Source organism: Eurypyga helias, unplaced genomic scaffold (genome assembly GCF_000690775.1).
Source record: "Eurypyga helias isolate BGI_N326 unplaced genomic scaffold, ASM69077v1 scaffold22961, whole genome shotgun sequence".
Taxonomy (NCBI): Eukaryota; Metazoa; Chordata; class Aves; order Eurypygiformes; family Eurypygidae; genus Eurypyga; species Eurypyga helias.
Window position 1 is genome coordinate 1459 of NW_010233040.1, and position 27590 is coordinate 29048.

Below are 27590 nucleotides of genomic sequence, written 5' to 3' on the forward strand. Positions count from 1 at the left end.
TTTCCTAATGCTTTTGATGATGACGGGGAAGTGCTGTGAAACTCATTCTATCAAGAGTAAGAACAGGTGAGTGGAAGCAGCTTCTGATTGCTTCTTTAGCTGAATCTCGCATCCCCTCATGCCACATTCCTGTGGTATAAGAGAGAAAAGTATAATCATCGCTTTAGGTGCTTGTGACTAATTTCTGGTCTTATCTTTCTCCAGTTCCCAAGATCTGTAGTTTTATGGGATATGTAAAACCTTGTGACATACAAGTTTTCATCCCCTTGTCTCCCCAGATGGCTGAAAGTGGAGCAGCTTTAGTCTTCCCAGCATTTCTAGATCTCTGGTTCCAGCCTCTGCCAACAACTGCCTCCAGAGCCAACTCAAGGTTTTTCTACAGCAAAGAAAAAAAAAAAAAAACACACAAGAATTTTGTGGCCTTAAAGCTGAAGGGGTGGAGTTGCGTTGTGGTCTCTGGCATGGGCAGAGTAGAGAGGAGGAAGGATGGATTTTTCAGTGCCCCTTTGTGTCCCTTGAGCCACTTTCTGCTCTCTCTCTGTCTGAAGTAGTCCTAGTTGTTCCTAGCTGTGCCACAGCTGACTGCCTGGAGTGGCTTTGTACCCTGTCTGCAGCTGATGTCTTCTGGGTTTGCCACCTGTAAAATGTCCAGCCATGGAATGGAAATTAAATCTAGGATGCTCCAGGCCACAAAACAGTGGTCTGTTATTAGCAAGACGCTTCATTAATCTGATGTATTATCGAGTTAAACCAACATGCCTGAACATGCAGCTGCTGTATCCCTCCTTTTCTCATGTTCCGGCTTTGCAATGATCCAGCTCAGACGGACTCGGGCTCTCTCTTACTGTGCTCTGTGCCTGGTCTTGTGAGCATTGCACGATGGCCCCAAGTCGGGCATAGCTGGGAGAGATGTCTGTGATGCCCTGATGCGTGGGGCAGTGCTCACGGAGTCCACTTCAGCTCCCTCAGGCTAAGGGTACAGAAGCCTGGCTATTGCTTTCCATGGATAGCACTCCAGCCCCTGGGCTACCATGTGCAAAGCAAAGACCTCTTATGTGTCCTGGAAGGAGCGAGCATTTTGGCACTTGCCCTTAGGGAGAAGTCCAGGTGTTGGGCAGAGGAGCCTATGCTTCAGGGGAGTGTGCATCCAGATCTCGCCCAAAGTGGGGTGACCTGGCTACATTCAGGTCTGTCCGTTATCTCATTCTCAGATTAGCCTGCCAGTCCCTGAACCACTGTCCCTAACCACATTCTTATTGCTACAGAAATCAAAGGTCCTGAGTCCTACCTGACCATCCCATCTGTTTCCTCTTGTTTTGGCTAGAAGCATCATCAATGCACCTTTCATGGTGCTATTGTCTCACTTCATACAGTGCAGACTGTTTCCTCTCCTTCCCTGACTTTCTACTTCTTTTCTATCTTTGTCCTCCTTGGAGAGGAGGTCAACAATACCTTGGTTTTCTGAAAATAATCAGAATATTAAATCACTGAAACATTACCTGGACCGTGAATCTATTAGGGCTGATTCAAGAAATGAATGAGAGGAAAAGGGGCTCTGAGAGTGAGATTTCTTTCATTCTGCAAACTGCTGTGTGATTATGCAAAGCTGTTCTCTTATGTTTTCTGACAGACAAAATATGTAGACACTTTTCTTGCCATTTGGAGGGGAAATGCTGTGCATGTGCATAAATGCTGTGTCTCTCCCTTGTATTAAAACGAGACCTTACGTAGATGGTAAGTTGCACACTGCCGGGGTGAGCAGACTGTCAGCTCAGAACCGAGCCTGGTTTCACAGCACATTGCTTGTCTCAGCAGCGAGGCATCCTGGAACGGGCTTGGTCTGGTTTTTGGTCTGTAACTCATTGTGTAAATGCCAGCCAAATTAAAGGAAAGCAGATGGGACAAGTAATTTGAAGATTAATGAAGCTACTTGCGTTGAAAAGTAACTTCAGATATGTATTTTAATGAAAAAGATCCTTTCTAGTTCATAATAGCTGGTCAAAAGAAAAGGATCAAGCAGTGAAAACCACTAAAGCTTAGCAGAACAATGAATTATTAGGAGTGATTAACTCTTTAGAGAGTTAATCCCCGTTAAACTGAATTATCAAGTCAAAGACTTAATTTCTTTCTCCGGTACCTGCCTCGCTTTGTGAATGCTACCTTTTTTCCTAAAATGTAGAAGAAAAGCAAGCAAACTCTAAGGAGTTCTTTAGGGATTATTCACAATGCAGTCTAACATGTTGAAAAGTTTTCATTCTCCTGTGGCATTTTCAGTTTCCATCAAAACTTTTAAAAAATTTCTGCTGAACAGTGACATTTTCCTTTGTATAACTGGCTCTACTCCATATGAAAGAAAATAAATATCAGGAATCAGTACAGAAACAAATTATCTTCTTGGTTTTATGACTACAAAATGCAGCACAGCCTTAAAGATGCTCTGAAGGATGCCCCCTGCTCTGAAGAATCACTAAATCTTTAGTCTAAATTTCAGCCAACAAAAAAGTGTAATTGTGCAGCATTGCCCTAAGCTCTGTGCTCACCAGGTCTCTCAGACTGCACGGCTGGTCCACGGGAGGAAAGCCAGGCTTGGCTCTTGCATGCCACTGTGCTGGTTCCTGGGACTCTCCTTTGTGCAAGTCCTCAGACACAACCAGATACTCAGAGGCTGTCCAACTGCATTTTAAACTCAGAGATCGGAATGAGTTCTGTATTTGGCTCATGAGCTGGAGGTACTCAGGTGTGGGAGAATCACACAAAATCTTACCAGCATACCGGAGACCAGCTCTGTGAGAAGTGCGCAATCTTCTGACAGAGACAGATCAGGGTTTTGGAACAGTTGGAGCATCCCATCCTCTTCATCTACCTACAGGGATGGCTATTGCCATAGCGTTTTCAGGAGTAAGACGGCATTTTGGGGGAGAAATATGTCACTCTCCAAGTCACAAGACAACTAAACTTCAGCACTGCGAGATCAACATAGTTACGGGGGCTGTTCTTCATATACAGAGTCTTCCATGAACAAAAATTAGATGCTGTGTAGGTGATGAACCTTTCAGGGTTGATTAACTGTAAGAAGTGTTAGAAGGCAGCTGTTCACCCCTCTCCCTGCAGTGGCAGCTGCTCCCACTCCCCAAACCCTCCTTTCTGCGACTTGAAGCCACCAGATACCTTTGATGCAGCCACTGCTCTGTCGCATCTCCAACGCGACTGTCATCTTAAAAGATCGGGCAATCATGTCATGATTCAGAAAAGCTTTCCCAAGTGCTTGACCCCATCTTTCAGTCCTTTGCCAAAGTCCTTTACTGAATAAGAAAGCACGTAACTTAAAGCTTGTCCTTACACCCCTACCGAGTCTGGCCCTGAATGGCCACGCTGAGTATAAGCAGGAATTATGACTGTCCAAAGCCCAGAGCTTTTATTATAGGAAACCTTAAGAAAATATGAATGCTTGATGCAATATTGGGTATTTCTGAAACGTACAATCTGTAAAAACAGAATTTGAGCAATTTCTTGCACTGAATAACGGCAATAAATTCCTTTGATATAAAGGTTGCTTAAATTTCATAAAATTATGGTGCTTAAAAGCTGCCTTACTCCTAAAGGGCAAAAGAATAAAAATGCTTTATCCATATGAACACAAAATTTGACTATTGGGAAACTTGGTCTACAGACTGGAGGCAACAATCACATCAATTTGAACACATCATATTGTTTTACTAGTTTGTTTCTCTTACAGTCAAGTACTAAACATGATGGCTCCTTAAATGGCTATTTTGAAATACAGTTACCTTTTGGTTTAGTTTTTGTACCTCTTTCCCCACTAACCTAGCCTTTAATACAGCACACAGAGCTGTGGCGTTGATGTAAAACTGATGCTTATGAGATTTCATCAGTCACCTGTTCCTGGGTCCGATGTATGTACATTCTTCGGCACAATTCAAACAAGGCATTTTCTCTACCAGGTTCCATTATGAGGTAAGTGGATATTTTTTTCTGGAATACGCACAGGGATTAAATAAAGCTCCTACTGCGCGTCTCAAACCATTACATATTCCAAAGTACATGCAATTAAACAGTGTGACAGTAATTCACTCCCTCATCGTATCTGTTGTTGGAATGATAGATGAGCCAGTGGAGACATTCCCAAACCACACAGCAGACTTTGACGATACCACATTACTCCTTAAAATGAGGAAATTATGAAACTTAGAATTGTGTATAACATCAGAACTAGATTTGATAATGTAGATCTGAGTACACTGTGTCTGAGTTTCAGTCAGTTTATAGCTGATTACATTCAGGGATGGGTTGTGATCATGCAGGTTATTAGCTGAATTTTTGACATTTAGATGTCGATTATGCTGGCTTTTGGAATTGGATTGATTTTTACAACAGAATGTCATTATAGCTTGCAGTGACATCAAGAACAGAACTTCAGCTTGATCTTCCTCTACAGAAGCTCATTAGAGATTCACATAAGAAGACAACCAACACGTGCTATTGCCATGGAAACAAGATGGAATATTATGAAGCAGTATAGCCCATATTCCAAAATAGAGAGGACAAAGTCAGAGCAATTATAGCACAAGACTGACAGGCTTTTTATTTGCAGCCTGCATGGGTCAAAGCAAAACTTAGCTCCTGCTCTTTGAAATAAAAATCACTAGTGCAGTTGTAGGGCTCTGGTTTCAACTGCTCCTTTTCAAACACGAAAACCCAAGCCAGTTACTTTATGGTGTATGGGAAGAAGGAGGCCGAATGGAGGCAGAGCCATCACAGCAGGTGTGTAGGTGGGATGCTGAACAATGAACAGACATCGCAGAACTGATAGAGAAGTGAGACGAGTTCAAGCCAGGTGGCAAGGTACTGATACAACAGAGGTGTGCAAAACCAGCAGAAGCTAAACATCTGGTAGGCCGCTGGGATGCAGAAGAAAGGCTAGTTTCGAATGCAAAGGCTAGGCAGTACCAGCAGCCAGAATACAAGGGATAAAATTTCTTGTGATTTGCATTAAATGCGTGAATCTCGTGTTGTCTGGATAATGAAATTCTTTTAGACTTCCCGAACATATTGTATGTATACAGCATGTAGGCAGACTAACTTCCCAAGCTTCTGCTTGTGACTACATGCACAGAAAACTCTTTAAGCCATTTAAAACAGTTCACTCTCGTCTAGAGAGGTTTTTCACCATTTTCAGAGTTTTGACCATTGTCTCTGAGTACAGAACACTAGCTAGGGAATACGAATGCACATTTTTCATTTGTGTTTGATGACAGGACTAAAAAATATAAGAATTCTGTGCTAACAGAAGCAAGAGCTTAGAGGAAATATTTCACCCTTCACGTAGAAAGCCTGTGATTGCCACCTCATTCATACGCTGGTTCTACCACTGAGAAACATTTTTAAATTCCAGCCGAAGGTCTATTGAAATCACTTTGAGCAAAGCCACCATGGACCAAACACAGCTCAGAAAAGATAAACAAAGAGGGTTTTAAGGAGTATTCAGCAAGCCTTGGAAAGTTGTGCCATGAGCTTGCCACTACAGAGTTTATGTAGTGAGATTCAAAACCACTTAAGAGAATGATGAAAGGGAAAAATACTACAGTACACAGAAAGCCTATGAGTGCCTACTGAACCAGGCTTTGGAATCCTTCCAATTCCTGCATAGGAAAACTGTGGTATGCCACTATTTAATTATTAGAAACTCCACAAATTGTCATCCACTTAAGGAGCTCGTTTTTCTGCCAAGTTAAATGACTTCAAAACTGATAGGTTACATTCAGTGTTTCAACTCTGATTCATTCTTGAGTGGTCCTGTTTTGACTGGAAAAAGAGAACAAAAGACACCGATTTTGAGAGAAGAATCTGAATGGAAAATGACTTTTTATTGCCAAACTTTATTTCGGTAAAACGTACAAACTGTAATAGTAGTGAGTACCTTTATGAGAAGCAAAATACCAAACATTTTGTTAACAAGAGTATTAGATCAATTGCTTCACTAGCACCAGGCAAAGAGATAAAATGTGATATAATAGGGAAAAAATACTGAAAATAACATTCCTTCTCATCTTTGCATATAAACTTTCTCAAATGGTTAAATGCAATTCAACAGCGCTAGCAACTACTTGTTTTCCCCTAAACCTTTCTTGTGCTTTTTTTTGTGTGCATTTGGGCTTTGCTTCTCTTGCTCTGCTTGCAGGACTGCTTCATGAGCTGCCAGCTCTTCTTGTTTTCTGCGCTCAGCCTCTAGCAGCTTACTTCTGTACGCCTCCCGCATGCTGTGAACTCTGTCTCGTGCTTCATCTAAGGATGCCTAGCCAAAAACAAACAGCAGTACCCCCCCTCCACATGAATCTTGATTTCATCACTAGGAACTGCATCCTTTCAGTTATATTTTGCTTTGTGACCCTACAAGCCCAAAGAAAGCATCTCTCCTTTTCTTTTTACATGTATTTTTCTTCATTTGTCACAGTGACACAGCTATATGTCAATCTCTTCCCCATGAAGAAAAGCTTCATGAAAATACTGTTTAAGTTGCTGGCATAATTAGCTAATTGTATGAAATGAGATAGGGCAACAGAGTAGTTACCCACCTGGGTCCAGTCTCTCCTCAGTTACGGGCTCGCTTTGTTGTCTTAAACAAGTCCCTTAAAACATAGTTTTCAGAAATACCAGAGTGGCCTAGGAGCTTTAGTCTTTCAGGAGACTAAAGCAGCCTAAATCACATTGGTGTTCAATGAGACCCTGGGCAAGTGGGACTTGAACACTCCTGAAAACTTCCTTCCTATACATCTCCAGCCTGGAAGATGGGGCTACCTGGATACCTTTATACAGTTCTCTGTGCTCTACAGATGAAAAAAAAAAAAACCTGTAAAAGTGCTAATCAGCACACTATGCATATTTACAAGTAACTCTCCTTTTAAATTCATACTGTGAAACATCTTTAGTGGACATACTTTCTAGAAAGAACCGAAGAACTACTCAATAAAAATTTGCCCTTCTAATATTTTAGGCATCCAAAATGATAGCAACATCTGAAAACCCGGACAGGCATTCTTATAGGATCAATCAGTTACTGGTAGAGAGCTATGGCTTCTTGCAGGCTTGCAGTGAGGTAATATAAATCAGGCTGTCTGGGAACTTGTTAAGGAGATATTTTCAAACGATTTCTGTAAATAGGTTGGTCTGATGTAAAATTATTTTTGCTGTCTCTTATCCTGTTTTAAGGGCTCTGAATAGTCACCAGCTAATTGCTAGTGGTTACTGTATCACCACTGTGTAACAGAACATTTTGTTTCTGTTGACACTCAAGGGTTAAGCCAATTTTGTTAAGATATTTGTAACAATTTCAATGCATTGGCTGAGTTATTCCTAAAAATGCTACTACTGCTACCAAATTTCTTATTTACAGACATGTTTTTTCAAAGATTAATAATTGCAATTTTTTTTGCTTGCTGGCATCATGCATATTCCAGGAAAACAGCGTTCTCTAACTTTGCTGTAGGAGCAACTCACCTTCTTATGTAAACTATCTTGTTCCTTATAACCTTCCAAACAGCCCTATACAATTCCGTAACCAAAAAAAAAATAGCCAAACCAGAGATGCTTCATCTAATATGCATCTGGTCATGTATGTCAAATGCTCAATTTATTCCCATAACTATCCTTTTATGATGATATTCTTAAAATTGAGTTTTTGCTAAGAGCTGTATCAAGAAAGTACCAAAAATGTCATATTAAGGATGTCATGTAGTACTATTTTTTTTTTCCTCCTAGAACCTTTAGTTTTAACCTTTGCCCAAGCAAAATCTCAAGCTTGTTCATTGTTTCTAATTATTGGTACTGAATACAAAAGTCTCTGGAATGGTTAATCAAGATATTCATAAGAGCAGTGGACATCACAGTAATAGTTACTGGAAACTAATCTTGTAAACCTACCTGCATATTCTCATACATTTCAAGTATATTTTTCTTCAATAAAGCTCTGGCTATTTTTTCTTCTTCTCTTTGTGCCAAAACCAGCTCTCGAAGTTCCCTGAAATGGTTGATTTTTTCCGCTTTACGTATCTCTTGCTGTTGAATGATAGACTCGTTTCTTACCACAGACTCAGATGTTGTTTTTCTGAAGGAAACACAGATTTTTCATTTCAAATAAAGTTTTGAGTGGTTCATATTTTTGCTTAATATGCATATATTTGGCTTACATACTGCAACGTCACCACTGGATGGTTAGATATGGCTAAGGAGTCATTTTCCCTGTGCTTATCTATAACACCAATGAGAAAGTACATTTCTGAGGCCAGGTCTTCTCAATACTTGAGTGTCTATTTTAAAAATATTTGTAAAATTATGCTCATCTTCGAGCATATGAAAAACTCTTACATGTTACACTTATCTTTAATTTGCAATAAATGTCATCCAGAAGTTTTTGATATTATAATTCAGCATTGAGACAAATGCATTTTTTTTTCCCCCCGTTGGTATAATGGCAATCAGGTGGATAACGTATTTTTATAATTTGACTTAAATGACTAGTGCAGAAGTCAGGGAGTTGGAGACAAATTAAATACTTAAAAGAGTCAAGACTATGGATTATATTTTGCTTTATTTTCTACTGTTTAAATGTTACTCACTTCCACAAAACAGCAGGTTCCCTTTCAACTTAAAATTAAATTTGGGATTTTTTTGGCATGTTCAGCATGTCTTTTGAAAAATCAGTGAGCTTCATAAATGCCACATAGAATACAAATGGACTTAAGCATGAACTGGGTTCTAACTACAACACAGCAAACATGCAGCTTCATGTATATGAGCTAGACAGGTTCATATCAAGTTCCGTAATAAAGAATGCAGTTCTTTTGAATAAAGATTATAATTAATATAATTATTTCAGCTCTTAACTATTATTGTTAACTGGACTGCATTTGCTAAATATATTATTTAAAACTAACATCATGTCCTGAAAAACTTCCTGTGTGTTTCTTTCAAGATAACCACTCCAATCAAAATATTTGCCTGCACATGCATCTTCTTCAGATTTTTATGTCACATTCTCACTACATGAAGCGCAGTGATTCAGCTTACAGACATGTATTATGTTAAGGAAAGGACATGAATTATAAATGGATGTAGAAAAGCACAAATTCTAAAACACATCCATGCCAGGAAAATCAAAGCATAAAACTCTGTCTTGATACCATCTACACTTCTGCTTCACCACTGGGTGATTTTGTGTACTCAACATAAAGGACACATACAACAGGGGCCAGGATTTTCACAGCAACTTTTACAAGCACGTGACAGAATTGTAGTTTACTTCAATGACATGTGAAGGATAAAGTCTCAATTCACATCTGTTACACTGCGTCCAATTATAGACAGTATGCAAGTGCATAAAAATATATATTTTGTCTACTAATTTCTGTATATGAAAATCCTTAGCCAGACTTTCATTTTGTGGTTTCACTGGGCCTTAATTGTTCCTGCTGCACTTTACCTCATGTAAGGACTTAGGTCTATAGGCTCCCATCTCTTTTGCTGTGTGTGTAGGCTTGAATCAGTAGCTGCTTCTGATGCTTTCTTTCCTGTGGTAAGAAAATCTACAGCAGAACAGATTTAACTGATTATTCAGTTATGCTAGGAGGAGGCTCCATCTAATTTCTTGCATAGTTTTTTCTTCTTTTGGCCCAGCAAAATAACATTATTAAATGAGAATATGGGTTGTAGAGGATATAGTATTACTGCCTTTGTATTTCCAAGACTCATGATGGAAACAAAGATGCTGCAAACAACCCACGTATGCTAGAGTGAAATTAATACATGTATTTTAGCTAAGTCCACAGTATTCAAGAAGGTTTGTAAAACTAAGCAAGAACATTCAATTTAAAGTGCCTAAAGAATATAATAACAACAAATCAGCAAGGAATCACATACTTTTATTAAAAAAAAAAAATCAATACAAATCTGATTGTTCATTCCTGGCTGTAGTGTAAAAAAACCCCAAAATTATATTCCTTTTTGCACAGAGATTTAGTTTGGAAAATACCAGTCTAAGGAGAAATGGTGCCATGACAACATATGTCATTCTGGAGATTTAGACTTTTTTTAACCAGATGGATAGTAACCATGTCATGCTTTACTGTAGCATTCTCGCAATACAATGACATAACTGATATCAAGCAGGCCACTGTGCTAAGCTGCATTGTGATTATTCCAGCGCTTCCTGCTTCCCGTTCATCCAGATGTGCTGAAAATGCCTGTGAAACCTGATGAGATTTAATGATGACTGCAGTAGTTTGTTTCCATGAAAACTCTCTTATAATGCTACTTAGAGTAGTCATTAGTTGAAACATTTAAAACATAATACTGGAATTTTCTCATCAAAAAAGGAAAAAGGTTTCTGAGCATTTAAAAAAAAAAAAAAAGAAAAAGATTGTCTATGTATTTACGTCTATAAACAGACAAATGTACCAGCCCTGTGTCCTGGTCTAGAAGGGTGACATGGACTTTGGAAGGACCTTAGACACTGCCCATCAGGAAAATATTCTCCAGAACATAAAAAAATCTCGTTACGATACTGAACGTTCAAGCACATTATTGCCTATTGCTGCGCTCTATGGAACCAAACCACAGCAACTGACAGTCACTGGGGTGTCACCTCTTTACTTCATGAGACATGTATTAGACTCCAAATGCTTAGTCTAGACCAAAGCTCTTGGCAGATGACCATTGATTTTGAAGCCCTTATCCAGTAACTTAGAGGAAATAATATTTTTTGCAAGTTCATTTGGAATGCAAGAGGTATCTAATGATGTGTTTGTCTACGGCATAAGGTGAGGACTACTTCTGCTTTAAGTTCTGAAACATTCCCAGGATGATTACGTACTTGACTGGCAAAATACTAATCTTACAGGCACATGAGTCATGACCAGATACTGTCAAATCAGACTGGGTATTATACTCTCCTTTTTGTAATGGCCTGATCTCAGCATTATTCTCAGAAGAAAAGACACACAACCAACAGCCTTGCAGCCAGTCGGATTTTCATCAGAGTCTAGTCATTGCCAGAGAATACAAACAAAGAATCCATAGAAGTTGTAACCAATAAATAAAAGTAGACAACATTTATGGAAGCTGCTAGGAAGCTGATGCTACTCAGTATGCACTTTTTGACACCTCACTTCCCAAGCACTGTCCATGAATAGTTTCCATGAACATTAACATAAACAAAATGCTTATTAGAAGCATTAGTCTCACTGACATGATATTTCTACACTAATGACCTCTGTCATCCAACTTGGAACTGAGGATGTAGGTATTTTCCATTGAACTTCCAAAAATTTCAGGTTAATTTAGGGTTAGAATTCTAGTACAGAGAGACTGATTGAAGTTTGCTTAAGGGTAACTTGGCAGCCTCCAAGAGCAGTGAGACTGCATCTGTGTCTGCAAACACAGCAACACAACAATTAAAGCAATGAAGGGATAGAGAAGACTGAGGCTAAATGTGCCATTGTGCATTCGGACACCTTTATGGGGGCTGTTCTATCCCTTTACTACCAGTATTTAATGCTGAAGTCTTTTCTAAGGAACTGAACGTGATGAACCGAAGACGCGCTTGACAGAAAGTTACACCCTTACCTCTTTCTCCTGAACTAGCTGTTAAACTGGCAGTCTCAGTCCCAGCTATGGGCTCCTCCGAATCTCTCACAGCATACTTATTAATAAACCGCATGCGTTCCTGAAAAGCCTAGACATCCAAGTTTTAATCCAGATAAGAAAACTTCTACAACATACTTTAAATTCCAAGGAATTTTCAACAGTAGGAATCTATAAGTGATCGATATGACAGTAAAACTTCAAATCCAGTGCATGTGAGATATGATGCTGTTTCATATTACTGGTGTGTATGTTTCACTGGTTTGATCTATGAAAACATCACCGCTAACAACAGGAATACCATTAGTGAGTCCCTGGGGAGATAAAAAGATGAGGGCCACATTTCTTGTCAGTCATATTCAAGCCATGTCTCCAATAGATTTTTTTTTTCCCCTGAAATAACCTGTCAACATTAAACATCCAATTTTTCTAGTAATGTTTTGGAACCTTCATTTGTTTAGTTTTAATGTGTTATGTAGAGGAGAAATAAATTAGCATTCGTATTTAAAGTTCATCTTTGATTTCTATCAAGTATGTCTTGAGCACATAAATAAGAACCCCCTAAGTAAACCTTTGTGGGATGGTAGTTCAGTAAAAGGGAAAGCGGGCAGTACACTTCGAAAGGTTTCACTCCACTCAATGCATACTGGCTGTGTTTAGTACATATCCCAGAGGAGAAAACGATGCCGTCAATAACAAGTCTCACATCAGAGTGCAGTACGCAGTATGCAACTCTGCCTGGGACTGGAGTCTGAAAAGATGCAGGGTTCCCATTGAAGCAGTCCTGAGACACTGAATACTTACACTGAAGATCAGCGTGCAATGAAATGCTGGAAAATTACTGATCTCTGGGCAGTTTAAAACAATATTTGGATATAAAAAAAAATTCCCAAGCCTGAAAAGCAAGGTTCCCTCATAGCTGAATGTATGGTCAGAATACATTCACCTATTGCACCTCCTTAGGGAAACATCGCTTCCTCCTAGCAGCTCCTATAGCCTGGCGATACAGTCTTCCTCCTGAGAAATGGGAGCTATAGCTGCAAACCCTCTCAGACTCAATTACCTTGGATGCCAAACCCAGGCATCATCACTTCTGTCTTTTCAGAAGGTGACTTTGACTCACAAGGCTTTCTCTAAGGGCTCAGTTTGGCAGAATGGACCAAGAAGCCAAAGATCAGCCTGCAGTCAGGTACCCAATTCCCAGATTCATGGCACATGTGACCCTCGAATAGGCAGATGTTGGGGCAGCGTGAACAGGAAGAAAGGAAAAAGGAAACTACTTATTCTTGTTAGCACACCTCCCAGTTTAGACCACCTTTTCTCGCGTACTGCGTGTAGCTGCTGCAATTTTCTTAACGACAGCTGTTTTAGAGAAATGTCGCAGACCTAAGGGGATTTTAAAATGGAAGCCTTTAGCTCTAATTCAGTTGATTTTCTGATCAAAAAAGGCAACGGTGATAGAACCAGCATTCTGAAGAGACTTTTTACACATCAAAGGGGATCCACTTCCAGCTAATCTTTTAGAGGCTGTACCTGCATTTTCAGCCTCAGCACAGCCAATCAAAGCTGCACAGTAAGGCATCTCTCCTGAGATCAGAATTTAATAAAGTAGTATCAGAAAAAAATTCGAGCTCTGGATACAGTGAAGAGAACTGAGAAAATCTGCAGGTGTACCTGGGAAGATCCCTGTCTGAGGTTCTTTTCTGAAAGGTAATATAAAAAAGGCAAAATGCTCCTGAGCTGGAGTTTCTGGCTGAGTAACCCTCAATGGTTGTTGTTGGTGGTGGTGACAGGGGATGACGGTCAGGTAAGTTTAAAGACTGCATTTTGCTCTTTTATTTTCCTTTTTTGGTAAAGATGCATGCAATTCTGAATCAGCAGTGTAACGTTTTGCTTTTCTAGAAAGAAGCTGTATTATTTTTCCACCTTAAGCATACCGCATGTCAAAAGAGACCTGCTGCAGCTGACATCTGATTAGTACTGCTTCTCCAAAACAGTGAATTCATACAGGCTCATGGGTAACCTGCAGCCCAGAATGAATTTGGGAATCCTGATTGCAAGGGACAATTTGAATGATGACAGGGCCAGGTGCCAGCTCTTCAAGAGAAATCTTTCTGGCATGTTTATAACAGTGTTTCTCACTAGAATCTGTTCATACTAAACATTAAATTTGTCACAAGTAGCAGCTATGCAATTGTGTAGAGGTAGTGGGCTTTCTAAGGAGAAACTTTTCTCTTTTGTAAAGTAGAATCTAAAGTCTCGTTGATCTACAGAAATCTAAAGTAGATGATCTGAGTTCCTGACCAGAATTTGTGCACATAATCTGTTTTGATTCCTTAAGCTGTGTAAAATTTGCTGTCTTCCATGGAGTGGTTGAAGAGGACACCTATATGAAGTCAGGTCTCTGTTGCTCTACCACCACAGCAGCTCCTGGAACTTGTGACGGAACATTACTACAAAGATTGCACTCTGATGTTACCTTGATAGCTCTTCCTGGTTCTGCAGCCTCCCATGCCTGTTTCATGGCTTTGATCTCCTCTGCTCGCTGCGTGTCTTTCTTCACCTCCAGAGTGTCTGCCTCTTTCTGTTCACTAACTAGACGTAAAGTCCAGTACGGTTTGTTGGAAGCAGCTTGCTGAAAGAGAAGTTTCATAAACGTAATGTATCCATTAACATACATCTACTACTACTACTATCTAGGATTAAGTTATGTTTCTGTAATATTTCCCAACTGATATACATTATACATGGATAGACTTTGACATGCATTACTACTAAAACAGTGGCTACCAAAGAAAGAAAAAATACTTTGCAATGTCTAGAAGGTATTGTGTTTACATGCTTCTCCCCACTCCCATATAGCATGCTTCACACTCCCAGTTCTCCTGAACTGTCTGCCTGAACAAGAGTATCTTGCACGGATTTTAATGCCATTGTCTTATCTCTCTGCCAAGCTCCTCCGCTCTCCTCTCCTTCCACAAGCTTTTTTACTAGAAGTCTTATTATATTTAAGTAGACTTTTTGTGTAGAAATACTTCTTGCTCCATCTTATGAGGGATCAGGTTCTTTCCAATCACTTCCCAAACTGTCGAAACCACCTTAACACATGGCCTCTGCAGAGCCGTAGGGTACAAGTAATGCCTGAAATGGAGGAGACTGTTCTGCTGTCTGAGCAATGAACGTGATACTGTGCTGCATATATTTCTGTAAACTATACCATTTCCAGAAGCTTTAGGCCCAAGATTTAGAAGTAGAGATAGGAGTTCTGCTTTTATTTGAGACTAAAGTTGGGCATCTTCTTTTTCTGCAAGCAGTCCCATCTTAAAACATGCATCCGTTTTAGTGGCAGACTGAAGTACTCGCAAGAACCATCACCCAGCACCCCTAGCGTGCCCCATCGTTGGAGCTGAAGGCAGAAACCTGACTCAGCCTGAGGCTGCATTGCATTTCTGTGGCCAACAGCCTCAACTTCAGCCCCTCAGACTGCTCTGAAAGAAGGGTTAAGACAGTATTCCAGAACACTGTATAATTGGGTGTGGATATGAATCATAGGAATTTTACCGTGCAGCAAGTTTAGTGAACAAAACAATTCAGTAAAGATTCCTTCATGAAAAACTCTGTGGAGATGCTCTTCCCTTGAACTACCTGCCATCAGGCAGCAAAATTTCCAACAAAAGCAATACCATTAAACAAGGAGCTGTCAGTTTCTTCTTTGCCTTCCATTAATCTGTTTGCAATCCATAAAGCCAATTATTACTTTTAAGACATACAGGCTGTCACTAGCCTTTCAGTCAATCACAGAAAACTCAGATTATCCCATCATGGATGAGAAGAATTTGCACATAGGCAAGTAGGTACCGATTTTTTGGCCATTATATGTCCACAAGCTAATGACAGTTGTGACAAGCAAGACAGGAACTCACTGCAGGGGAAAGACCTCTTTCCTCGCCCTGGGAACCCATGAAAACCGCTACAATGAGGGACTAATGGGACATGAATATGGTGAATTCATGGGATTTAATAAACCTTTAACAGAAGCAGAAACTAAACCAACAAAAGTTACGACTAGTAGCTGCTTTATACATAAAAAAAGAAATAAGCACATTACAACTCTCAATGCAGGATGCATGTCATTCACATGTGTAATTCAATCTCAGGTGTAAAGCTAAAAAGGTGGCAAAGCAGGGCATAGAGAAATGCAAGGGATACTCTAGAATGGCTAGTAATACTGACCTGCAGACCTGAAAGTATCTTTACACTCAGCAGAATAATAGCACATTCAACGAATGCAGGTTTTGGCTTTGTCCTTACCTGAGATTCAGGTCGAGATGCAAGAGAGACATGTGATCCTCTTTCTTCATTGGACTTCTCTTTTTCTGTCTTCTCAGATGCTTTATCTTTTGATTTTCTGGTAGGTTTAGGAATACTTGTAGACTTTTGTCCTTCAAAAGAACTGAGCATTAGGGGAAAGCTGTGCTCCTCAGGCTTTCCCCCATGTACTGTTTAGTTGTATTTATGATGAATTAGATGATACCATTGTCATCCATAAACATATTTACACATAAAATACCCAGGGTGGAATAACAGCACAAAACAGCCACGCAGAAAGACAAAGAAAATCCAGTTAATTAGTTGACACTTTCAAGTACTACACTAACATTTATTGTTAGACCAAGAAAGAATTTGGAGACAAAAAAACCTTTTAAAAAACAACTTACAAGGTGGACATACTGTGATAGCCTTATCTGGCCTAAATAGCACTTTACCCAGGGCTTAACTGTTTGACATCGTCCCTGCGCATCAGTCACTGCATTGTTGCCTTGTGTATGGGTCAGTCCAGAGACTGCAATGTACAGAAGCACAGTCTGATTCTTACTTCTCTTACATAGTCTCATACAATCTCTGCCAGTGTTACGCACCAGGCAGGTGAGAAGCTCAAAGTAGGTAAAGTCAATATGTTCTCACTCTCTCCTATCTCTGTAAGCCTGAAAGCGTGAAGAGCAAAAGGGAAGATACACCCCACCAAAAATGCACGAAAGTTACGGCAAAGAAATATATTTGAGATTTGATGCATATTTAAGAAATTAAAAATTATAATTCTCAGAACTATCTGAGAACGTTTCAGATTCACTGTTTTATCAGGACATGTATGCTAAATGACTAAATAAAGATACTGTGAACTGACATCTATAACACTTATTCTGCACTGTCTTAGCTGGTGGGAGCTGTTAACAAGATTTTTTGCATGTCATAATCATGTTAAAATAAACAGATAAATAGATAGATAAAGCCTTTAATAGCATATAGCTTTAATAGAATAAGGAACACATAAATTGAAACAACCTGGAATGGACCCACAACAATATGAGAAAGATTAAAGATCTGAGTCTGAAATCTCCATTTCCCTCCACCTTCACGCTGCTTGAAACATTAAAAAAAAATGCTGAAACCCTAGATTTAGTCACTACAACAAAACAGGGGGTTTCTCTTGGAAAGAGGAGGAAATGAGTGACTATTTTAGAATCTGACAAAAGTAACAGGGTACCTTTCACTTAATGCTGTACTTTTCTAATTTCTTTTCACTGAGGACAAATCACTGTGCTACATGATTTGATCCAAAGTCCACTGAAGATATTCCACTGGCTTTAATGAGCTTTGGATCAGATCTGCAATGTCATGGCTGAGGTTATATGGATATATAAATCTTTAAATATTAAGCATATAGGAACATATTTATAATACACCTATAACTACACATACAAATATATATTATGTGATATATGTGTATTACATCATACATGTGTTTATGTATAAATTCTATTATTATGTCCACATGTTACTTAAGTAATGTACATTACTGTACATGTACAAAGTGCTAAGCTTAAATTGTTTCAGTGTTACTAAAGCACAGATTAATGTATAAAAGCAAAAATTAAGGTGGTCTCCACAAATACTGAAGACACTAAACCAACTCCAGAGGAAACGTGAATATAAAATAAATAGTGATGACATTAATTGAAGTTATAATATCATTACATAAATGGCTTTACATTTAATATCACGTTATCATAACATATTAGCACCATAAATCAGGCTGGTGTACATGCATTATTCAGAGAATTATTAATTTTTAAAGATAAATTATTTATTGTTTATACAAACACTTGACACATTCATTGTCATTAGCTAAATGATACCAGACAAAGACTTTCGATGTCAAGAGATACCACAAGCTTTGTCTGGCTTCTATAAATATTTTACAACTCTGAATTTTAACATTTTGATGCCCTGGACTTATTGCATACACTGAGAAGTTAGTAAATAACAAACAAGCCTATTAAATTAGAGGGGTAAAGTGAGGTATCCTGTCTTAACTCCAGATACGAAGGCTTAGGGCAGGATTCAGTGTAGCTCTCAGCTCACAGTGCGCTGCACTGCCCAGGCTCCCCCTGCCCTCGTCCGTCTCTCAGCAGAGTGGGCATTCTCACTGGTTTTGGGATCAACCTCCAGACATTCCTGAGGGAGCACTGGCTGCAATTTGGCACTACAGCATGCAGCCCACTTTGACTCTAAGGGAGACGTGAGTAGTTCCTCGGGGCTTTTCTAAGGCCAAAGCCAGGCAAATGCTTTGCACAGGATGTAGTAAGAAGAAAGGCAGGGAGATGACACAGAAAGTAAGAGGCCATTCCCGCTCACAGCTTATGCATCAATCATCCCAAACTGTCAGTGGCAGTTTCTGTATATGTATGGCACTGAGAAAAGCTTGGGCATCACACCAACTGACAGTGATGACAGACAGCTGATAGGAACTCTTAAAATTAGCTTCTCTACCACTTTTCAATTATTTACTCAGTTTCATTTAGTGCAATGCCAGAAGGGACCATAGTGATCATCCCGTCTGATGTCTATGACAAGCTAAATAATTACACCAAATATTTCCTACCTGAAACTCATAACTTCAGGATGAGATAAGGCAATTCTCTTGTTTAGGCACGACAGACCCCTATTTTATGAAATTCAAATTACAGAGAACGCATCTTATTCATAGGTACAATATAGAGAAGTCTTGAAATTTTCTTTGAGAAGATATCATGCTCCCACCATCTGAAATAGGCTCTGAGCATTTAGTGGGATTACCCAGTAGTTGGAAGAAATGACCATTACTTGCCCTGTGAGAGACTTTCAGATTTGGTTAGGAAATGACTGAGAAGTGCAGATGTTGTGTTTCCTGTCTCTGACTGGATCCTCCAAAGCATTCTTGACAGATAACAACCAGAAATATCTTTCCAAAGGTGGGCTCATCCAGACACTAAAGTTGCAGTAAAACTACACCAGGATAGTAGCAAACCACCAATGTTGCGATAGTAGGGTGGGGTTAGAGCATGGCTGAGAGCTCTACAGGTCTTTAAACTCCAGCACCATCCTGTATCCTCAGTGACCTGTTTTATCACTGAACACCAGGCAAGTGATGAATGACTACCGACAGAAAAGCTGGGAAAGAGATAAAGAGGGAGAACTGAACAACATGTTATAGACCTCATGAAATCCTGACCTTGGCATGAGCCAGCAAGTTCTCCTGCAGGAAGAGAAAACCTGTGGGAGAAACGTTCCCAGCTCTGAAGAAAAAAAAAGGAATATTCCAAAGGATATTGCCTCTCATCTGCCTTTTCAAACCTACCTCTCCCACCTGGGCTGGGTGCCCTATCTCCCCCTGCTCTCCCAGGGGATAGAGCTCCTTCTCTCCCCAACAGCTAACACTCTTCAGCCAACTTAAGGCAATACATAAAATACATGCTGCAGTCAGCATTCAGCACACAAGGATGATTCAACTCTGGTTGTGACAGTTGTACAATAAAGCTTTGGATCTTACTACAACAAAAGTAAAACCAAAGAATCCAAAATGGCAATAGCTGAAAACCATATATACAAGATGAATCTTAAAATAATTCTGTTTGCACAGTCAAGCAACTCAAAATGGTATTAGCAACTGCAGGATTGCCTGCTAATTTGTCCCCTTCTGCACAAGAATTATGATCCACTTTTTTTTTTATTCCACTGAAGTCTTGCCCCATTAAAATTTCTCAACGGAAGGAAAAAAAAAAAACCCAAAACAAAGAGAGAACAGAATGAAGACTCTATGCATAACACACTATCTGGCACTTTCTAATTTCTTTATACTTGGGTTTCATTGGTTAATGCCTTTTTAATGTTTTGCTTCTGCAATGTGCTCTTTAATAAAGCATTTAATGAGAGTTCATATATAATAAATATAACTAAATATTGGTCATGAAATAACTCTGGCTAACATAGTTCTTTTTACAAGTACTGCCAAACTTCTGTATTAAGGATTTTGAAGAAAGAAAAGAATAACAAAGATCAAAAAAATACAAAATACAAAATTATCTTAGCATCCTTATGCTGAAGAACTCATTTTATTCAATAATATTCTTTATAAATATTTATAATAATGGTGAATATTAATAGTATAATAGTCTTTCCCTTAATTTAAAGGGAGATTAGTTTAAAAGACCTTAATAAATGCTAATAGAAAGGTGAAATATGCTTTTGCCATGATAAATCAGCTTTAATATAAAACTAACTCCAGATGGCACTGTTGTCTTACATGAAAAAGCGACACCTGAAGTGGTGAAATTTGCTGCAGAAATTTTCCACCTGGCTCACTGCAGCTTTCTTAAAAATCACATGGTGAGAGGATGTCACCAACATTGCTGTTATATGAACTGTGTGTTTGACAGCTGGTGCTGACATTTTTAAATTGTAAAGCTCAGTTTTTAAATTGCTTTAAGACTAGTTAATAATGAGAAAAAGAGTCAAAGATTAAATGTTTTGTTTGTTTGTTTTCCAAAATACTTACCTATAGTGAGCAATCCAGATAAATATTGCAGTTTATAGGGGCACATAATGTAAATGCCAAGTCGTAAATGTGGGAAATGTCAGTGTTTAAACTTTACGATAAATGTTTTTAAACTCTGTTGGTGGCCTGGGCATCCTTCTACAAACAGAAACACCCAGTGAAATCTGAACTGTGAAATGGATTTGAGTTGCTTTGAAAGGCAGCAATTTTGAAAGGCAGCAATTATGAGAGGACACAGAAACCACAACATTTAAAAAGAATCCTAAGAGAAAAGTGCTCGTTATCACTGACTGTGGTTTGAGACTGGTTGACTGGAAATGAGCCACAGCATCAGTTAATATGGAAAAGGGAAGCTATGAACTGGAATTCCACTGCCTTAAACTAAACAAGAGCATGCTCATGACATTGACAAGCTTCAGTAACAGTGACCTCCTTTGCCCTGCAGTCTTGCAGACCATGGTGACAGCTGTGTGAAAGGATGCACACCAGTAGATGACTGGGGTGTTCAGTGCAAGCTGCTCCTATGTATCCAACTCGGAAGGGTAAGACAATGGGATAAGATGTCTGCTGAAAGTAGCAGTCTATTGTTAAATGGAAAATGAGGAGAATAAATGGAGTCATCTAGCCAGAAAAGATTTCGTGAAGAATGCAACAAGCTCAAAGCAGGTAAGATAACCACTAAAAATGCTGCCTTTGTACAGGCCTGTAAGGCTACATGAGATACCTCCTCAAATATTACTAAAACTGACTAGAGACTACAGTAAACCACCTAGATTTATCTTTGTAAAGTTCTGTAACACTACCAGAAAAATTTCTGCAGAAATCTCAAATGTTGCACTCAAATACAAGAAAAGAAATATGTCAGCAATTACTGCTGATGAATCTAACTTCGGTGCAGGATAACAGAATTAAAACAAAACAAAACAAAAGCCCCACAAACGACCAGTCATTAGAAAGAAATATGTAACCAGAGTAAGAAGTGAGAAATACCACTAATAAATAAAGATAAAATCTTCCTAAGAAAATTTAAGGCTATTAGCAAGTGTGTATATATGAGGAAGGATAATGCAAATAATTTCTCCTTATCTCATATTTTAAAAATCGAGTTACAGAATTTTCATGTAAACGTTGCAGGAAATTTACTGAGCGGTGAAATTGGGGTGGAATTTTATATTCTGGAGGAATCTAGGGGCAAGAGCACCGAGGAGTCAGCTGCTGGAATGATCCACCACATATATACGCATACAGACACACACACATATATATCTATATAGTCTTACCAGTGGAATTCCATTCTATCCAGCCAGAAAGGGGAGCAGTAGGAGGCCATTGGTGCTGTGTTTGCGTGAGTGCTCTGAGTGTCTGTCTGTGATTTGCGTGGCTGGCAATGTATGTATGTATACAGGTAGTGTGTACGTGTGCCCTGTGTGCGTGTGCCTTCTGGGACTACTCGCTACTGGTTGGACCTGAGATGTGGAGGGGCAGCAGCCTCACCTCTCTTGGGCTGTTGGATCCAAGCATCATAAATTCTCCTCTAACATACTTAAGATCTAAATCATTCTGTGTCCATCCCAGTGGCAGAAGGAGAAGCAAATATGAAACATCTACGTAATTTCTAAGATACTGACTAGTATTCTAACTGCTTTTAATATGTGTTGGGTTTTTTTCTATCCTTTAACAAGAAATGCTAAGAAAATCTGGAGGAAAAAAAACAGAAAAGTTTTTGTAGTTTCTCTGTCCCCTTCCTGGCCTGAATGAACAGCCTGTGCTTGGGACCTTTCCTTGTCTTGCCTCCTGCCTAAACTCTTCTCCCAGCAGTAAGAAAGTAATGCATATCCCAAAACAGGACCTTTTTTCCCCCTCCTGTCAGTGCACATTCTCAAATTATCAGCAGGCATTTTTCTCTAGTTTCAGTAGAAGCTTCTGTATTTAGATGTACTTTGTCAAGGCACTCCCCTTATATTACACTTCATTGGTCTCTCTGCTAGCAGAAGGAGTCATACTTCTGCGACGGTCCCACATCCCTACCTAGTTTGAGCCCCCTAACAAGCTCAGGCGAGGTTTGCAGAACATTGTCTGCTTGCTTTATAGTTTGTGAACTGAAGGTACAGAACCATGCAATCAAACTTCATTTCTATGAACCACATAAAGCGCTTTGTTGCTTAATTACTTCACTCAAGCAGTGAATAAAAAAAAATTAAAAATCATGTGCTTTTTGCTTAAAGCAATCTAAGTATTTTTTTTAAATCAGTAACATAATGTATTTGACTAAATACACATTTAGATCAAACCAACCTTTGATTTCATTTTTCTCCATTTCTGTCAGTGCCTGAACAAACAGAGACTGACTCTCAGTAAGTGGCCAACTATTGTATAGCACCAATGCTTGTATGACATACTTGTGAGACTGTGAAAGAAAATGCAATATGTTAACATGCTGAAGACATGAAAATTATAGTAAGCATTCAAGCCTTTTAGGTGAGTAACCTGCCAGCTATTGAACTCAGCAAATAAAACACATAATTAATTTACAAGCTTGCACATTGCCGTATTCTCAAGAAGCTTTAAAAGTCAGTGTTAATTCCACAGATTTTATTTTAGTTCCTGTGAAATTAAACAATTACTCATGTGTTTATCAAGTGAAACTAAACTGGGCTGTACAATAAAGAGCTACCTTCTTTCAAGATGTCCTGTGTGTGCCATGTTCTAATACAGAGACTTTTGTCTTTGTTTTTAAGACCTAGTATGGAGCTTTAAGTCCTAATACTAGCACTCAATAATGTCTTCATCTGAGGTAGGGGTGAAAGGGCCCAAGGGTTATTTTAAACATTGTCTACACTTAACAGGAAATTATTCTCTTTAAATTTTTTTTTTCAAAATTCCAAAGCCAGATCTGAGTCAAAGGAAGAATGCTGGAATTTATTTCTCAATAATTCCTTTTTTCTTGGAATATTTTGTTGCACTTGAACTCAATTATCAGGAAAAATCACAGTTGACAAACACTTGGAGATAGAGGAACAAGAACTGTTTTAGAAAATAATTGTTATTTTTCTAAGACAAGTAATACTAGGTGAAATTAAGAAAAATCCACTTTTTTTGACATCCCTCACTGAGAAACTCAGCTGAAGTAGCAGCTATTGTGTGTGTGTTACTAAAGCTTTCAGCCAACTGGCAATGGGTATTTTCTCTATTAAACGTATTAAAGGTGGCCTTCTCTTACATCATATTTCAATGAAAACTCACACTGAAGCATCAGAAGTTTAACTTCATTACTGGTAGTTTACAGCCCTTAGCTGAAAGTTAGACTGTACTTGAATTGGACTTGGCAAATGAACAACATTTAAAGATTGAGTATATCACCTTGATTTGAAAGCCAAAATGATCCCTTGCCATTTGGTTATTCATATATATGCACATAATCCTTTCTCCATAGCCTCATTCAGAAGCTACCAACAATCTTAATTTTTGATTCCTTGCTCTTGCCTCAGGATGTCAGATCTTCACATGTAGCAAAAGAATTATCAATACCCCTTCATTGTTGGTTTTGGTTTGGCTTTTTTTTTTTTTCCTCCCCCAAATCCCAGTGGTATAGAATCTCTTACTCGTTGTGGACTTCCATCATTATTTTGAAAGTTTTCCAAGAGGAAAGTTTTATCTTCTGATATAGGCAGACCTTCTCGTACAAGTCCTGGCTTGAAAGAAGTTTTGCTGTCCTTTGAAGATGAAATATGACCCTTTTTTTTGGATCCTCCAGTTTCTGTTTCCTTCTTTGTACTATTTTGAATAATAGGTGTTTTGCTTGCTGCAAGATGATAAAAAATGTCAGTGTTGATTTCCAGAAATTCTATCAATTACCATTGTCAATTTTCTCATGCTCTATTATGCTGACAAGGTTCCAATTACAATTATGTTTATTCCAAATACTATCCGGATTTCATTCTGCATGAAAATCACAAAGCTCTTCAAAGTAAATAATGAGAAATTTGAAAGACACTTTTTACTGTTTATAAAGCATATCTTTTTTCCCCCCATACCCAACACTTTGTTCCTGCACTAACCACCACAGCACCTATATTGCTGTATATTACTGTATAATGCTATGTATTACATAATACAGACAGCCTTGTGCTCTGTATGATGAGATCTTTGTGTAGCTAACCTAATTTAGTAAACTGTGTGCACCTATTTAAGAAGGGGAGAGGTGCAGTGGCCACAGTTCTGGCAGCTGCTACCCTTACAGAAGTCTCTTATTTTAACTTGACACAAAGATAATAGATGAAGTTTAAAATGAAGCCCATCTTGAAGAGAACCATAAAACTATTTGTGGCCTATAATTTATAAAATTGTATCATTGTCCCCTAAGGAAACAAATAATGCAGAAAAATTGTGAAACCAGGAACATGCTGAAAAGGGGCTGTAACAGAAATATTAAACCAGAAAATAAACTTGTGCTCATTTCCAATGCCACTGGTATCTATGATACTAGCTTGCCTGAATCTCTACAGAGAAAGGAGTAAGAATTCTAAGAGGGAGTATCTCACTGAAATTGAACAAGGGCAAAACTAACGCTGCTGGGGAAGCAGCTTCACCTGCATTGCACTAACAAAAGCTGGACCATCAATTGGGAAAGAGATATCTTTTTGGCTTCACGGAGAACAGAAGACTTTATGCTTCCCAAGGTTTACTGTAGAAGCAAGCGATGGCACTGTATCATCACAACACTTCAAAAGTGCATGGAGTTTCATGTGTATTGACAAAACACCTAGGGAAGTTCACAGGAGTTGACAGGACTATTAGACCAGATTCAGCAAATTCTACAGATGGTGTGTCAGTGTATAGATGTCAAATAAAAGGTTGTTTGTGCCACTAGAAACTTAAAGGGAGCCAGGAAATAGTGTTTCTTATGGAAGAAAAATGCCACAGAACACTTGCTCTTGCATCTTCCTTCTGCATAAAGCAGTGCTTCCTTTGTCCCAAGAAAATCAGGTGAAGTCAGGAAATGAGAACAAGACCTCGCAGAGATGCTTTCTGCAAGATGTCTCAAACTCATAATCACAGGCGATGAGTCACTCTTCTACATGATATTCAGAAACTCTGGCACCTGAGCTGTCCCTGGTGCTGTCCCCGTGGTAAGGAGGTCTGTGAGAGAAACTTGAAGGAAGATAATACTTGTTTCTTCTAACAAACGCTGTGGATGTTGTTTTGTAAAAGATAGGCCTAAGCAAGCCTATATCTCTGGAACAGTCTCTCTTCCAGATAGAGCCTGCTGAGCTTTCCAGGTACGAGTTAGATTCCCATTCTGTGAAGGTGAGAGGAGACATAACTCTTAGTAGTTAGATTATCTAGTCTCACATCAGAGGGAACCAAAATCATGAGCCTTTCGCTCAATAGAATTGTGTTCGGATGAAGAAAAAACATTACCCAGAGACCAGAGTCTTGCATGTTTTTTCACATCTGTGTGAAAACCTGCTGAAAAGAAACAATTTGGATTCCAAATGGAAGAATAACTCCACATACAGGTAATTTCCAATTGGGTAACTTGCCCTTAGGGTACTAACTGCAACATTTGCGTGAAAGTTTCTAGTCAGGAATGATCTTCAATGCCTGCCTGAACGCTGTTATCAGGGAGCAGTGCAAACAATTTATAAATAGGTAGTTTTAAAGCGGTGAGGCCAACTAAATGTGCTCCTCCTTGAAGTCAACAGAGAGGTGAGGTTCTATACAGGAGGTCTGATTTCTGGGGTTTAGGAGCTGTGCACTGCCCTCTGAAGGAGCCTATCTGTACCTATCAAGGCAGGGAGGTTTCCAGGGGGGCTGTATTCTTTAGGCTATAATGAGCTTCCATGAATGCCTCACTATCCTCCTCTTCTGTCTCTCCTTAAACCTGAAAAGCATAAGTATTGAAGAATTCTATAATGGTTTGCCCAGGGAATGATCCTGCCATGAAGATAACTCAGCTCAGAATGGTGGAATCCTCCATAAGACTCATTTTGCCTTTGCTGGAAAGATGACTTGGAAAAATTCCCAAAAATCCATACACAACCAAAAATAATAGTTCTAGCAATGGTCACCAGGTGGTGCTGCGACACCAAAATTCTTTTCTACTGCATACATAAATACTTAATCTTGGTTATCCTATACAAAGTTCTGCCTTGACAGAACTCATACCTACCTTGGTTCCAGATTCAAACAATTATCTGAATGAGATTTTGATTGTACAAGACTGCTACTATGGAAAACAAAGGGATTATGAGCATTCACTTGTCCATCTGTGCTACAGGACTGCTATGCTTGCTTCAACCAAACAAGTTGTGCTTGCAACATAATATGTAATTCCTTTACTGGCAAGTGAGTGTTCAAGGTCTGTGTCATCTGCTACATCTCAGAAGAGGTAAATATATTCTAAATCAATTGACTGAATGTAGCTTTTGGGCAATAAAAGACATTGACAAAAGAGCTGTGACTGGAGAGATGAATTAACAGATTGTGGGTAGGAAATGTTTTATTTGTGATGCTTGCACAATAATTTCACTTAAGAATACTGTCAACACAGCAATCAATTCTATGAGAGGCAGAACATGCGTGATACTGAATAGGTTTTAAATGTGAAGATTGTGTCTTCCTTATCTAACAAGTTTGGTGGTGATGGTATAGCAGTGGTTTCTGACGATACCCATTCCGTGAAAACACACTTTTTTAGAGAACAACTAGATACTGAGAGCACGAAACTTTTTTGTTGAATGTCAATTGTAAAAAGCCCCACCTGGACTTGGCATCAATATTTATGGAGGTTGCTATATTGTTACTGTACAGGTCATAATTTCCTAACATTTTTCACAAAAGCAAAGAAACATGCATTTACAATGCCATAAATTGCACATGCAGACACTCAGCAAGTTGGGTAATAGGATACTGTCATATAGGTTATACTGGGTACATGTCAGAATCTTTTCATTCGGTTCGCATGCTCTGAAAGATGTAGAACACACAAAATTTCTTCTTTGTGATCTAGAGGCTGCATATAGCTAGGAAAAGAACTTGAAGGTTAAGGCCACTTGGA

The 27590-nt window shown here is 39.0% G+C and overlaps 1 protein-coding gene across 1 annotated transcript in view; it reads right to left on the reverse strand.

The window, feature by feature from the left end:
* Positions 1-252: 252 nt before the first annotated feature.
* ADGB (androglobin) overlaps positions 253-27590 on the reverse strand; it is a gene marked incomplete at its 3' end in the record, with an annotated part of 46754 nt that continues 19416 nt past the window's right edge. The window contains exons 8-17 of the mRNA XM_010161612.1: positions 24133-24332; positions 22826-22937; positions 15967-16154; positions 14135-14290; positions 11632-11746; positions 9497-9599; positions 7939-8122; positions 6126-6313; positions 2541-2673; positions 253-376 (exon numbers count right to left, since the gene is read on the reverse strand). Coding sequence (XP_010159914.1) covers positions 253-376; positions 2541-2673; positions 6126-6313; positions 7939-8122; positions 9497-9599; positions 11632-11746; positions 14135-14290; positions 15967-16154; positions 22826-22937; positions 24133-24332 — 1503 coding nt within the window. The remainder of the gene's footprint in view (positions 377-2540; positions 2674-6125; positions 6314-7938; positions 8123-9496; positions 9600-11631; positions 11747-14134; positions 14291-15966; positions 16155-22825; positions 22938-24132; positions 24333-27590) is intronic.